The sequence below is a fragment of the Gorilla gorilla genome, chromosome 4 (assembly GCF_029281585.2).
Source record: "Gorilla gorilla gorilla isolate KB3781 chromosome 4, NHGRI_mGorGor1-v2.1_pri, whole genome shotgun sequence".
NCBI classification, from domain to species: domain Eukaryota; kingdom Metazoa; phylum Chordata; class Mammalia; order Primates; family Hominidae; genus Gorilla; species Gorilla gorilla.
In genome coordinates, this window is record NC_073228.2 from 80,727,805 (window position 1) to 80,742,746 (window position 14,942).

The 14,942-nt window shown below is 45.0% G+C and overlaps 1 protein-coding gene across 6 annotated transcripts in view; it reads right to left on the bottom strand.

Annotated features, from left to right (window-relative positions):
* The window catches only part of LOC101129411 (multidrug and toxin extrusion protein 1), a 44,815-nt gene that overhangs the window by 5,478 nt on the left and 24,395 nt on the right, over positions 1-14,942 (bottom strand). For 3 of the 6 annotated variants that reach the window (XM_019028502.4, XM_055385952.2, XM_055385953.2), the window contains 6 exons: positions 13,287-13,395; positions 13,090-13,165; positions 6,727-6,796; positions 6,347-6,479; positions 2,000-2,094; positions 714-795 (listed from right to left, as the gene is read on the bottom strand). In XM_019028502.4, coding sequence (XP_018884047.1) covers positions 714-795; positions 2,000-2,094; positions 6,347-6,479; positions 6,727-6,796; positions 13,090-13,165; positions 13,287-13,395 — 565 coding nt within the window. Of the gene's footprint in view, positions 1-709; positions 796-1,999; positions 2,095-6,346; positions 6,480-6,726; positions 6,797-13,089; positions 13,166-13,286; positions 13,396-14,942 lie in introns of those variants that run through there. The other 3 variants (XM_019028505.3, XM_019028507.3, XM_019028504.4) reach the window with 3 other exon arrangements.

The window sequence follows — 14,942 nt, forward strand, 5'->3', positions numbered from 1 at the left end:
AAGACCCTCTTTCTATTAAAAAAAAAAAAAAGTTTTTCTTTAATTTTAAAAAATTAATTTAAAAATAAATTAAAATCAAAGATAACCAGACACACAGCACAGGAGCCTAGACAACATGAATGAAAATTGGCAGAAACAACACAACTGACCACTGACTGAGTATCAGCCATTCTATGAAGTCAAAGGGTTTAAATTATAAAGGAGCAAGGGTTACTGAGAGTGGGTGGCTAACTGCCTAAGGGGCCAGGAATCGGGGGGATTACTCAACTGACTGAAGAAAACCGTAACCACATTTGCACGATGTGCATCAGAAGCAAAGGTCCAAGGAACGACCTGTTTAAAGCCCACAAGTGTCTGCCTGATGAACAGCAGGGACCCCATTAAAACAAACAAATGTCAGTTTCTAAGCTATGGTAGAAGCACAGTATTTCCAAGTGTTAGAAATGCCTGCAAAGTGCTTGCAGAAATTAGGGGAGGAACTGGGGACCTTTCAGTCATCTATAGCGGTTTACTAATGTGTGGAATTAAAGCAAATAAACTTGAAGTCAGTTTACCTTGAATTGGGTGTTACTTGACTTTATCATGTGTTTCTGAAACATTATTGCCCTATTTAAATGAGAGCTCATAGCAGCAAATCTAGCTGTGTCTCACTAACAGCCCCTCCAGTCCTACCTAGACAGGCCTGTCCAAGGGCTGAGGGAGTCATATCTTACCTGGGTGAAGCGGATCCTGAGGGAGAGCAGAATTCCCACTCCGAGGCACGTTGTTTACTTTCAAATTGGCGTGTACCTGAGCCTGGAAAATGAAACTCAGTCCATCAGGCTTCACAATAGTGTTAATATGGTATTTTATTTGACCACCTAGTTTAGGAAGAGCCAAGCCATTTTCCTTAATTGGCATGTATAGCTGAAGTTCCTCTCATTCACAGGTCATCTTTCATAAAGATTGAAATGGGGCCAGGCTCAGTGCTCACACCTGTAATCCCAGCACTTTGGGGGGCTGAGGAGAGAGGATTGCTTGAGCCCAGGAATTCAAGGCCAGCCTGCGCAACACAGCAAGATCCCATCTCAATCAAAAAATTAAAAACAAAAAAATAACAACAACAAAAAAAACCCAGCCAGGCATGGTGGTGCATGTCTGTATTCCCAACTACTTGGGAGGCTGACAGGAGGATCACTTGAGCCCAGGAGGTTGAGACTCCAGCGAGATGTGATCCTGCCACTATAGTCCAGCCTGGGTGACAGAGTGAGAGCCTGTCTCTTAAGAAAAAGAAAACAGAAAAGGCTGAAATGGGGTCCATGAGAGGGAAGGTGGGATGGGAACAGTACAGGGTGAGGGAGACAGGGACAAGAGAGGGACCAAAATCATTTAGAACTCTCCCTTTTTACTTTATCTCTTTCTTTTTTAAAAATTTTTATTTGTAGAGACAGGGTCTCGCTCCATCACTCAGGCTGGAGTGCAGTGATCACAGATGACTGCAGCCTCGAACTCTAGGGCTCAAGCGATCCTCCTGCCTCAGCCTCCTGAATAGCTGGGACTACAGGCATAAGCCACTGTACCTCGACTCATCTCGTTTTTCTACCACCTATTTCTAGACCTCACACTGACCCTAGAAAGTTGAAGGGAAGGATGCACATAAGTATCTTAACAAAACATTTGGAGACCATAAAAACAACATCAGGATGACTTTGATGCATCCCACATTTCTCTCCAGTTCTAATTATTATCCTGAAATTGGATTTTCCTGCACAAGGGTGACAGCCTGGCATGGGAGACAAGGAAGAAAGGAGTCCCCTGTTTTTCTGGGAATAGATAAAGCCAGGATCATCTGGCCCTTCACATCTGAACTGTCTAGTTAAAACAATAAGAACAATAGTATTCATGAGATAAGAATAAAGAAAATGAGAAAAGAACTTTCCAAAAGAAAAAAGGGAGAGCCAGATCAGATCCTGTTTTTCTAGGAGAGGAACCTTTACCGGGACAGAATGAACATAGTTACCTGCTGACAGGCTTTTTTCCAATTTAGCTGAATAATAAAGCCTAGAAAACACACAGCTTGAAAGACTGTACAGATGATGATCCCTGACCACAGACCTAGAAATAGAAATATTTAATAGAGGTTAATTCCATAGAAAACCAGCTGCCCCTGGGGAGTATGTTTTGCCTATATCACTTCTGTCAGCCATACTGAATATCTGCTTTCATGGCTGAGGTGGAGCCCACAGTGGGCCAGAGACCTCTATCCTGCTCCTCCTCAGGCTTCCAGAAGGTTCCAGAAGGTTCTGGAAAGCCCAGTACTCCTTGAGGCCACCCCCAAAAGGGCCATCTCTTTTGGTTCAGGATTTCGGAACAAATATTCAGAGGATATTTTTGGCCTTACTGATTATAATGCTTGAATATTAAGAAAAATGCCAGTTATAAGGAAATTAAAATTTCCCAGGACCAACTACTTCTGCCCTGGTTTCCTCAAAAAAGGGGACTCACATTAAAAAAAAAAAAAGCAGACATCACTAGCCATATAAATTACTAATGTTCTCTCCCTCAGAGTTCCTGCCAGACCTTGGACCTTAACTTGCTTCTGACACAGACTTTGCTAGAAGCTTCCAGAGCAGGGCTGGGCACCTACAGATGACTGGAGAACACCAAAGGCAGGCCAGGTGGGAATGGATGGCGGGAAAAGCCCTGTGAATCTCAAGGCACCACACAGGGCACAGAGGGAGACCCCAGGTGAGGACGGTTTTTTGGTCAACAGTAAACTAATGGCAGAACCAAAAGCTCCAACAATAACCAAGAGACAAAGTCCTGACCGTAATAAAAACAGACCTCTGCCTCACAACCTGCAGCACCCTGCCCAAGAAACCCCACCCCATCTACAATAAACCCAGGAAGCCAGCCTTCCCTAAATCAGACTTGCAGGAAGCAAGATCGCCGCCTTTGGTAACAATCCAAGAAGTTAACCAGTAACTTCTGTAACGATTGGCTCCAGATGGCCAGGACTTGATTAGCAGCTGACAGCTTCCCTAATTTTGGTCTGCACTTCCAACTTACGACCAACCAGAGAAAGTAAAATACATCCCCCTAACCAATCACATGGGAGGCCCATTTCTAGTCAGCCACCTCCAGCACCCCCCAGATCAACAATCCCCACTCAGGACACACCTGCAGTCTCCCCTTTTATCCACTGTGACGCTTTCCCACTCCTTTGCCTGCCTTTGAGTCTCTGCCCAAAAGCAAGTGGTGGCAGCCAACACCCTTGCTGAGAATACACAGACTTTGCTTGTCTTGCTTGGTTGGTCCTGGTTTATTTCCACAGCTGTCCAGATCTATGTAAGGGTTAAGGTGGCTAGTCTGGGTTCCTGGTTCATGGATTCGGTACAGGTTTTACAGCTCTGTTTCTTGGTACCAATCACATTTTTCAGGTATGATCGGCCTGCCCTTTTGTTTGTTTGTTTGCTTTTTAGAGTCAGGGTCTTGCTCTGTTGCCCAGGCTGGAGAGCAGTGGCATGACCACAGCTCACTACAGCCTCCAACTCGTAGAGTCAAGTGATCCTCCTGCCTTGGCTTCCAAAGCACTAGGATTATAGGTATGAGTCACTACGCCCAGCCTAGCCTGCTCTTAGAATAGTATAGTTGGTGCCACCTGCTAGTCCTATAAAAAATTAGTAAAAGCAAGCTACTGGCTTTCTCTTTCAAATCCAGTGTTCTCAGTACATAGAAACTACAAGCTCACCCGAACCACCTTAAACAGGAAATAACCAGCTAACTCCAGCTATAATTTGAAAGTTATGAATTAGATTTCCAATAATTTTAGCATACATCATTTAAAAGATTTCTATTTGACCCAACCTAGGAGCCCAAAGTGGGATGATTATTAGATCTCATGGGCAAGGCCCAGGAATTTACATATTTAAAACGTCTCCCAGGGATTCTGAGGGTCATTATGATTTCCTGAGGTTGCTTCTGAGAACCTGCAGAATTCTGATGCTCTCCTAGACACCTTGTATAGGTATACTGCATACCATGCCAGGAGACACAATACTCAAAACCAATTCGTACCACAATTTCTTCTAATAGGTGGGTGGGGGGGATTGACTATAGGCTTCTCATAGAGCCCTCACATCCCCAGGGCCCCCACCATTTCTTTTCAGTGATTCTCAACTTCCTCTTCTACTTTGCACAGTTAGTTACGCTTTTTTTTTTAAGGTAGAGTCTCACTCTGTCGCCCAGGCTGGAGTGCAGTGGTGCCATCTTGCTCACTGCAGCCTCCGCCTCCCGGGTTCAAGCAATTCTTGTGCCTCAGCCTCCCAAGTAGCTGGAACTACAGGCGCACACCACCACACCTGGCTAATTTTTGTATTTTTAGTAGAGACGGGGTTTCGCCAAGTTGCCCAGGTTGGTCTCGAACTCTTAACCTCAAGTGAACCACCCACCTCAGCCTCCCAAAGTGCTGGAATTACAGGCATGAGCCACTGTGCCTGGCCTAGATATATTCTGTTAAATGAATAGGTGAGCCAAGGACAGCACTTGGGATATAGATGGATTTATATTTCAAAGCAGGTTCCTCATGCCTGTAATCCCAGATACTTGGGAGGCCAAGGTGGGAGGATCACTTGAGTCAAGGAGTTTGAGACCAGCCTGGGCAACATAGCAAGACCCCATCTGTAAAAAATGAAACAGGAGAATAAAGTAGACTCCTCTTCTAAAAAAGTTGAACTCATAGAAGTAGAGAGTAGAATGATGGTTACCAGGGACTGGTGGCAAGGAGGGGAGGGCATGGGAACAGGGAGTTGTTAAGGTACAAAATTTCTGATAGACAGGAAGAATAAGTTTTGAGATCAATTGCACACCAGGGTGACTGTAGTCAATGTACTGCACATTTTGAATTAACTAAGTAAATTTCAAATGTCTCACCATAAAAAATAGGTGGTGATAAGTATGTTAATTAGCTTAATTTAATCATTCCACATTTTATACATATATCAAAACACCACACTGTACCCCATAAATGTATACAACTATAATTTGTCAATTTAAAGTTTAAAAGATATAATATAGAGAATTTAAATTATTTCCTTAATATTTTATACTGATTGCACGTTGCAATAATTTTAGACATATTGTGTTACATAAAATACATTACTTTAAAAATAAAAATAAATTAGATTTCTATAATATTTGCATTAGCTAGGCAATTGGCAAATCCAAAATATGAATCACACCAGAAACTCAGCTAAATAATTTTCTGCACTATCATGCAAGCCCAATGAACTTTGCATTGGCAATACTATTCTTTGAACAACTCCTGTATTTTTAATTAAAATATTATTGAACTTGAGAAAAATGTGCCACATAAAGGAACATACTGAACTGGAAGTTCCCTGTAGGTATCAGTTGACTTCTCACCACCTCTGAGCCTGCCAAGTACAGATGAATCAAAACAAGCCACGCTTTAAGTCAGTCACTACTCACCCCAAAGATAAATGTCCAGGTTTTCATATCATCATGTATTAACTGCCAATATGTTCCAAATTATTATTTTAGAAATCAAAGCTGGCCAGTCATTTATTTCCGTACTTTTTAAAAAGATTAGCTCTGGTAATTTCAGATGCTGTGGATTAAGTTTTTTCTTCCAAATGTGGGAAGGTGCTCAAGTCCACCCCCTTCCTTCTGTGCTGTTCACACCGACCACGTGTATGGCCTTGGGGGAGCTCTGTGGGGGCACAGAGCTAAGGCTGCACAAGGAGGGAGGTGGAGGCTGCGGAGTGCGATGAGGGTGATGAGAAGGGCACTGGCCACCCATTGCCCTCCAAGGATCCAGCCATGCTGCTTGGCGAGCACACGGGGCACTGCTCTAGGATGCAGAGTGCCACCGTGAGTGCAGACCCTGCAGCACCCCATGCACGCAGGACAGACCGCCTACGATGGCCCTGGCCCTGCAGAGTCACCCTCAGGGGCTCACATGCTGTCTCTAAAGAACAGCACGAAACACGCTAAGGGGATGCTTCCAAATGCTTCTTCAGCGGTCCCTGCTGTTGCCTCCTTTAGAGAAGTGAGGGCTGAATGACTCAGGATAGGAGGTTAGTAGAAAGGGCATCTGTGCTCAAGTGTGTCAGCGTGGAAGATCGCCCGCAGGGGTGTGAGGGGCAGGACCACATAGCCTTGGGGCCCTGGCTAGAGCTGGAGGTCACCTCCTGAACGCCCCCTACGCTCTCTGACAAGACACAGAATGGACGTGGGCAAGCTCCCAAGTTTCAGAGGTGAGCCTCAGTCAAAGACCTGTGTGCTCCGACGGTCATTTCCTGGGCTGGTAAGCAGCTAAGCCCTGCCTGCAGAGGTTAGAGCTTACCCATCACTCCAAGTGTAGTTGCAAACATCAGCGCGATCCCGATGGGGAGGCCAACCACATAGTACCCAATGGTATTCACAATGGCTCCAACCTTCTGATTTCCACTCCCCCTCAGAACGCCACCGCTCGTGCACTGCAGGCAGAGAGCATTCCATCACTGTGAACACATCCGGCGATCTTGAAACACTCCCATCTCCCGAGCACTTCATATTCTGTGGGACTCTGATGCTAAAATCCATGGTAAGGTGACAGTATCCTTCTAAACGAAATGTGATAACAATATTCAATCTTCCTACCTACGCTGGCCCCTCCTCTCAGCTGAAATTTACCACCATCAGAAGATCATAACAGTGCTTAGGGGACTACTACATAATACTTACAGCAAGAGCTTCAAAGAGGTGGGAAACAGCATAAATTGGAACCACCTGAGCCACCAGATTAATGATGTCTCTGTTAGGAAAATAAAGCATGTGGTGATTAGGAGACAAAGTGGAGAAAGAAGTATATAGCTTTCTGGCTAGGCGCAGTGGCTCATGCCTGTAATCTCAGCACTTTGGGAGGCTGAGGCGGGAGGATCACCTGAGGTCAGGAGTTTGAGACCAGCCTGGCCAACATGGTGAAACCCCGTATCTACTAAAAATATAAAATTAGCCAGGCCTGGTGGTGGGTACCTGTAATCCCAGCTACTCAGGAGGCTGAGGCAGAAGAATCGCTTGAACCCGGGAGGCAGAGGTTGCAGTGAGCTGAGATCTCATCACTGCACTTCAGCCTGGATGACAGAGCGAGACTGTCTTAAAAAAAAAAAGTATATAGCTTTCTGCATATTACAGACATGCACATGCATTGAGGCCAGCAGCCTAGTCAGGGACGGTTCACCTGTTGCTGGGTCCATAGAGGAAACTAACTGCATGTTGTATCTCACAGCTTTTAGAAAAAATATGCAGCACGACACCCTTGTCTTCAAGAGATATGTTTCAAGTCCCCCAGTGGATGCCTGAAATCGCAGAGAGGACTGAACCCTAAATACATTGTGTTTTCCTTATACACACATACCTATGATAATGTTAATTCATAATTTGGGCACAGTAAGAGAGTAACAACAGTAGTAATAAAGTAGGCCATAACCACATGCCAGCATCACTACTTTTGTGCTTTGGGATTACTAGCACTGTGATACCAAAACAGTCGATCTGAAATAACTAGCAGATGGAAAGCACACACAGCGTGGAGATGTTGGACAAAGGGATGATTTCATGTCCCAGGCGGGACGTGAGATTTCCTCCTAATACTCATAACAGCACGCAATTGAAAACTTATGAATTGTTTATTTCTGGAATTTTCCACTTAAGATTTTTAGGCACGGTGGCTCACGACTGTAATTCCAGCACTTTGGGAGGCCGAGGCGGGCAGATCACAAGGTCAGGAGATCGAGACCATCCTGGCTAACATGGTGAAACCCCGTCTCTATTAAAAATACAAAAAAATTAGCCGGGCGTGGTGGCGGGCGCCTGTAGTCCCAGCTGCTGGGGAGGCTGAGACAGGAGAATGGCGTGAACCTGGGAGGCAGAGCTTGCAGTGAGCTGAGATCATGCCACTGCACTCCAGCCTGGGCGACAGAGCGAGAGTCCATCTCAAAAAAAAAAAAAAAAAAAAAGATTTTCAGACCAAAATTGACTGCAGGTGACTAAACTTTGGAAAGCAAAACCAAGGATAAAGAGGGGTTACCACATAGTCCATTTGGTCAGTGTAGACAAATCAAGGGATTTGGTGACATCCCTCCCCCGTTCCCCATCAGCCGAAAAGAAGTTTGGCTGGGCACAGTGGCACGCACCTATCATCCCGGCAAGTTTGGATGCTATGATCATCCTTCTTTTAAGATGATGCCACAGGCCAAGTCTGACTGTGTCTCTTAGTAAGCCTGAGTGAAGCACTACAGAGTAAAAATTAAGTTCCCTCTATGGAACGAAGGTTGGTAAAGGCCATAGATGTATTCTGCAGAATTATCCTTGGTTCCTAGAAATGGAACCCCTAAAGCTAAAGACTTGGATTCTAACCTCTGCATGTGAAGGGAGATGAGAAAAATGCTGCCCTGACCTGGGGAAGCAGGAAATTCACAACACCCTTGGAGTGAGTTTGGTCACTCTAAACTAGAACCTAGAAGACTGTCTCCCAATAAATACTTGTTTAATTACTAAATAAGAAATCCAGCACTGGCCCAGGAGTGGTGGCTCATGCCTGTAATCCCTGCACTTTGGGAGGCCAAGGCAGGCAGATCACCTGAGGTGGTGAGTTCGAGACCAGCCTGACCAACATGGAGAACTCCCACCTCTTCTAAAACTACAAAATTAGCAGGTGTGGTGGTGCATGCCTGTAATCCCAGCTACTCGGGAGGCTGAGGCAGGAGAATCACTTGAAACCAGGAGGCGGAGATTGCGATGAGCCGAGATCGTGCCATTGCACTCCAGCCTGGGCAACAAGAGCGAAACTCCATCTCAAAAAAAAAAAAGAAAAGAAAAGAAATCCAGCACTGAACAAGATGATCACTTCCTCCTCACCAAAAAGGACAGAAATATAATTATTTTATTCAAATTTTATTTTTTGAATAGGTAACATGCACATGGTCAAAAAATGGAACAATATGAACAAGATAGTAAGCAAAATCTTACTGCAATGCCCTTCCAGTTTGCCCCAGTACCAGCCCTGCCTCCTCCAGGTAACAATTCCTAGCACGTTCCATGTTTGTCTAGTGTCTATGAAAATATAAGCAAATACAAATGTATATTCTTAATTTTCCTTTCAATATTCTATCATTTCACATGCAGCATTCTCTATATGATGTTCTGCACCTTGCTTTTTCCACCTGAGATATTATATTCACTTTTTTTTAGACAGGGTCTCACTGTCACCCAGGCTGGAGTGGAGTGATGCAATCATGGCTCACTGCAGCCTCAACCTCTCAGGCTCAAGTGATCCTCCCACCTCAGCTTCTTGAGTAGCTAGGACTACAGGTGCACACCACCATGCCCAGCTAAATTTTATTTTTTGTAGAGATGGGGTTTCGCCATGTTTCCCAGGCTGGTCTTGAACTCCTGGGCTCAAGTGATCCTTTTGCCTCAGTCTCCCAAAGTGTTGGTATTACAGGCATGAGCCACCGCGCCTGGCCTATATTCACTTTTATATTTCACCCAAATATATTCTTTTCAATGTGCTGCTAAATTCTGTCTAATAACATTTTTTTTTTGTCTGAGACGGAGTCTCGCTCTGTCGCCCAGGCTGGAGTGCAGTGGCTCAATCTCAGCTCACTGCAAGCTCCGCCTCCTGGGTTCACGCCATTCTCCTGCCTCAGCCTCCTGAGTAGCTGGGACTACAGGTGCGTGCCACCACGCCCGGCTAATTTTTTGTATTTTTTAGTAGAGACAGGGTTTCACCATGTTAGCCAGGATGGTCTCGATCTCCTGACCTCGTGATCTACCCACCTCGGCCTCCCAAAGTACTGGGATTACAGGCATGAGCCACCGTGCCCAGCCTATGTCTAATAACATTTTATTTTGGATTTTTAAATTCATATTAATACATAAGAGTGATCTGTGATTTTCTTTCTTTTTTATGTGCAAACTTTGTCAGATTTTGGCACCAATGTTATATTTGCTTCATAAACAGAATGCAAAGTTTTCCTTTTCCTGTGCTCTGAAATTTTCTGTTTTATCTATGTTTGCAATTCCCTATGTTTTGAAGATTTTATAAAATTATCCTTTGGAACCTTCTGGGATTGTGCTTTTTGACATTTTAAAATAGCTTTCTCGGCCGGGCGTGGTGGCTTATGGCTGTAATCCCAGCACTTTGGGAGGCCGAGGCGGGCGGATCACAAGGTCAGGAGATCGAGACCATCCTGGCTAACACGGTGAAACCCCATCTCTACCAAAAATACAAAAAATTAGCCGAGCGTGGTGGCGGGCGCCTGTAGTCCCAGCTACTTGGGAGGCTGAGGCAGGAGAATGGCGTGAACCCGGGAGGCAGAGCTTGCAGTGAGCTGAGATCATGCCACTGCACTCCAGCCTGGGCGACAGAGGGAGACTCCGTCAAAAAAAAAAAAAAAAAAAAAGCTTTCTCTTATTTCTTACCAGGAAATCAGTTATTTAGACCTTCTATCTTTTCTAGGGTACATACTGATCAATTATTTCCCTAGAAAATTATCTGTTTATTCCACGTTTTTAGATTTCCTTGGAAAAAGTTGTGCAAAGTAGTCTCTTAGGATTTTTAAAAATGATTGTGTTTACTAGTAACGTCCCCCTTTCTTTGTTAGAGGTGCCGTTTCCCGCCCCCTGTGATTAAGTTAGGTAGAGGTTCATCTCTTTCACCGATTCTACCAGGTTGGGTTGATCCTGGCCACCTTACAAGTAATTTGATTGTTGAGTTTCTGATGTTTCCTCATCTCGTCAGTTCTATAGTTTGCGGGCCTCTTGTTTTTCATTCTTTTCCTGGGCTGTATGGTTTCCCAAGTGGACAGATTCAGAGTCCAGCTTCTACTATATTCCTTCTGAAACCATCCATTTATCCTGGTCCTCATAAAGTTCATCCTGATTCCCTTTGTGAGAAAAGCCAACTATTTGCCATCGCCTTCCCCACTCATTCTGAGTGAGGGAGTTATAAACTTTTTTTTTTTTTTTGAGACAGAGTCTCACTCTGTTGCCCAGGCTGGAGTGCAGTGGCACAATCTCAGCTCACTGCACCCTCCGTCTCCCAGGTTCAAGTGATTCTCCTGCCTCAGCCTCCTGAGTAGCTGGGATTGCAGGCGTGCCTCACCACGCCTAGCTAATTTTTTTTGTATTTTTAGTAGAGACAGGGTTTCCCCATGTCGACCAGCTGGTCTTGAACTCCTAAACTCAGGCAATCCATCTGCCTCAGCCTCCCAAAGTGTTGGGATTACAGGAGTGAGCCACCGTGCCTGGCCTAAACATCTTATTTCCCCATAACAAAATAGCTGAAGCTGAAAAATGAAAACCTATGATCTGAAGTCAAAAGTCAAATGTGTGAAGAATAAACCATGAAATTAGTTCTGTCCACTCCACCAGCTTTCTGAATCCAGGAAGGCAAAGTCCATTTGCATTTTGTAACTGCTGACAAAGGTGTTCAAATAAGAAGTATCCCCATGAAGTTTCTATATAGTCCAAATGTACACACTAGCATCACTGATGAAGGAAACAAATTCTGCAGAGCAGAGGGGACTTATCCAAGAATTCTTTAGTAATCAATCTGAGAATATGACTTTTGAGACAGCTCACTGGTGAGATTTTAACTTCAATTCAGTTTGACAAACATATTATGCAACTACTACAAACCGGGCACTTTGGCCGATACTAAGAAACCAAGAGGATTCTTATCATTGGAAACAAAATAATTAACTGAAAATGTAATTAATCGTACTAAAAAGGGGTTTCCACCTTTAAAATACATGACCAGCAGAAGCATAAAATCATCACCAATGCCCATTAAGTTGGCATTGTAGATTATAAATTAGTTCCTACATCTAATATGTTCTTCCCAAGTAACATCAGTGGAGCCTCTGATCTTTTCTTTTTTTTTTTTTTTTTGAGACAGAGTCTTGCCCTGTCGCCCAGGCTGGAGTGCAGTGGCGGGATCTCAGCTCACTGCAAGCTCCACCTCCCGGGTTCACGCCATTCTCCTGCCTCAGCCTCCCAAGTAGCTGGGACTACAGGCGCCCACCACCACGCCCAGCTAATTTTTTGTATTTTTAGTAGAGATGGGGTTTCACCGTGTTAGCCAGGATGGTCTTGATCTCCTGACCTTGTGATCCGCCCACCTCAACCTCCCAAAGTGCTGGGATTACAGGTGTGAGCCACCGCGCCCGGCCGAGCCTCTGATCTTGCAAATGAGTCAAACATCCCTGCTGCAACAACCATAGTTGGCCTCTATGATAGCATCTATCCAACTTAACCATTTCTTTTTTAAATTTTGAGACGGAGTCTCATTCTTGTCACCCAGGCTGGAGTGCAGTGGCACGATCTTGGCTCACTGCCACCTCTGCCTCCTGGGTTCAAGTGATTCTCCCATCTCAGCCTCCTGAGTAACTGGGATTACAGGCGTGTGCCACCATGCCCAGCTAATTTTTGTATTTTTAGTGGAGATGGGGGTTTCACCATGTTGGCCAGGCTGGTCTCGAACTCCTGACCTCAGGTGATCTGCCAGCCTTGACATACCAAAGTGCTAGGATTACCAGCATGAGCCACTGTGCCCGGCCTCTTTTTAAAAAAAATTCCTAGTTTTAAAAAACTTTCTCTGCTGGCATCTTGCTCTTGGAGGAACCATTTCTTTCTTTCTTTCTTTTTTTTTTTTTTTTAAGACGGAGTCTTGCTCTGTTGCCCAGGCTGGAGTGCAGTGGCACAATCTCGGCTCACTGCAACCTCTGCCTCCTGGGCTCAAGAGATTCTCCAGCTTTAGCCTCCCAAGTAGCTGGGATTACAGGTGTCTGCCACCACGCCCAGCTAATTTTTGTATTTTTAGTAGAGATAGGGTTTGGCCATGTTGGTCAGGCTGGCCTTGAACTCCTGACCTCAGGTGATCCCAAAGTGCTGGGATTACAGGTGTGAGTAAGATGTTTTCTTTTTACTGATATGATTTCAAACAGCAATGTTTCTGAACAGCCTGATTTTAGAGAACAAAGTTTCTCAATGAACCATTTCTTTATCACAGATTTCACATTTCAAGAAAATCCTAGCACTCACCGGTCGGTAGTAAAAATGTACCCCACGTGATCCTTACAGCTTAACAGCAGGACACTGAAGGCTACAGCAAAGAGCACTGAAGGTAAAAACGGCAGAAGAAACAACACAGTGAACAAGAAGATCCACAGGAAGTGGGGGAGCCTGGGTTTTGCATGCAGAGACTGCACCAAGAGCCTCAGGTAAAGGGGTCTCAGCACCTGTGATCAGCAGGGAAACGGTAGAGGACTTCCGTGCCTGCTCCATGTCTCCAGCACCCAGAGCGTTTCCTACCCGGACACTGGCAGCCACACTGAAGCCTGCAGGGACCTAAAATAAAAAGGAAACCTGCAACAACGAGTGAGAAACTGCAGAGCGAGAACACGTGCAGAGAAGCAGCCTCATGCCTCACACCTGGTGGGAAAACTTGGTCCTAAAAGTTTTGAAGACTGATTTGCAACATCCCCTTTGTCTAGCCGGGAACTCCCACGCTACTGTGGAAACTGAGCCCCAGGTTACGATGCTTAGCACAAACTGGGCTTTGCTGCAGAGCTTCCAACCTCTGCAACATGAGGGTGCTGCACAACCATGTTCCTCCTCTGGGTGTCGGGGGATGGACTGACTCACCAGAAGCCCAGGCTTGTGTCTGTTTTTGTTTTTGTTTTTGTTTTTAAATAGGGACAGAGGTCAGGCGCGGTGGCTCATGCCTGTAATCCCAGCACTTTGGGAGGCCGAGGCAGGTGGATCACTTGCGGTCAGGAGTTTGAGACCAGCCTGGCCAACATGGTGAAACCCCATCTCTATTAAAAAATACAAAACTTAGCTGGGCGTGGTGGTGCACGCCTGTAATCCCAGCTACTCAGCAGGCTGAGGCAGGAGAATCGCTTGAACCTGGGAGGCGGAGGTTGCAGTGAGCTGCGATAGTGCCACTACATTCCAGCCTGTGTGACAGAGTGAAACTCCTTCTCAAAATAAATAAATAAAATAAAATAAATAGGGACAGGGTCTCACTCTGTCCCTCAGGCTGGAGTGCAGTGGCACAATCATAGTTCACTACAGCCTCGACCTCCTGGGCTCAAACAATCCTGCAACCTCAGCCTCTCAAGTAGCTGGGATCACAGGCATGCGCCTCCACATATGGCATAGTGTCTGTTCTGAAAGACCATCAAGGGATCCAGCTTAGAAGACAGGAGTGGCACTAAAGGAACTGCAGGGAAACAACCCTGTATTGTGGTTAGGGATCAGGATTCTGAAGCCAGATTGCTTGGGCTCAAATCCCAGCACAGCCACTTTATCAGCTGCATCACCCTGAGCGAGTTACTTACCCTCTCAAAACCTCCAGTTTTATCTGTAAAAGGAGTCGAATCATAGAACCTATCTCACTGGGCTATTGTGGGAACTTAATGAGTCCATACATGCTAACTGCTTAGAAGAAGCATGTAGGAATTGCTCAATAAAGATTTACCATTACTATTATTTATAAAGTTACCACTTGAAAAATTAATATTAATAAGGAAAAAGGAGTCATCACTTGTTGAAACGTGAACATTGCCTTAGGATCAGGATGACTATGGACCAGCTTAAAGAAAATCTGATACACAGATTGAGAAATAAAAAAGTAATAGAAGACTGAGTCTCTGCCTATAAATTCACAAGTAGGGACAAACAGAGATCACCTGACAAATTATTTATTCATTACAAAGGGAAAGGTAGTAACTTGACAGGAGAAACCTGGCAGGCACCACCTTAACCAAGCAATCAAAGTTAATACTGGCAGGGTGCAATGGCTGTGCCTGTAATCCCAGCACTTTGGAAGGCCAAGGTGGAACGATTGCTTGAGCCCAGGAGTTTGAGACCAGCCTGGGCAACATAACAAG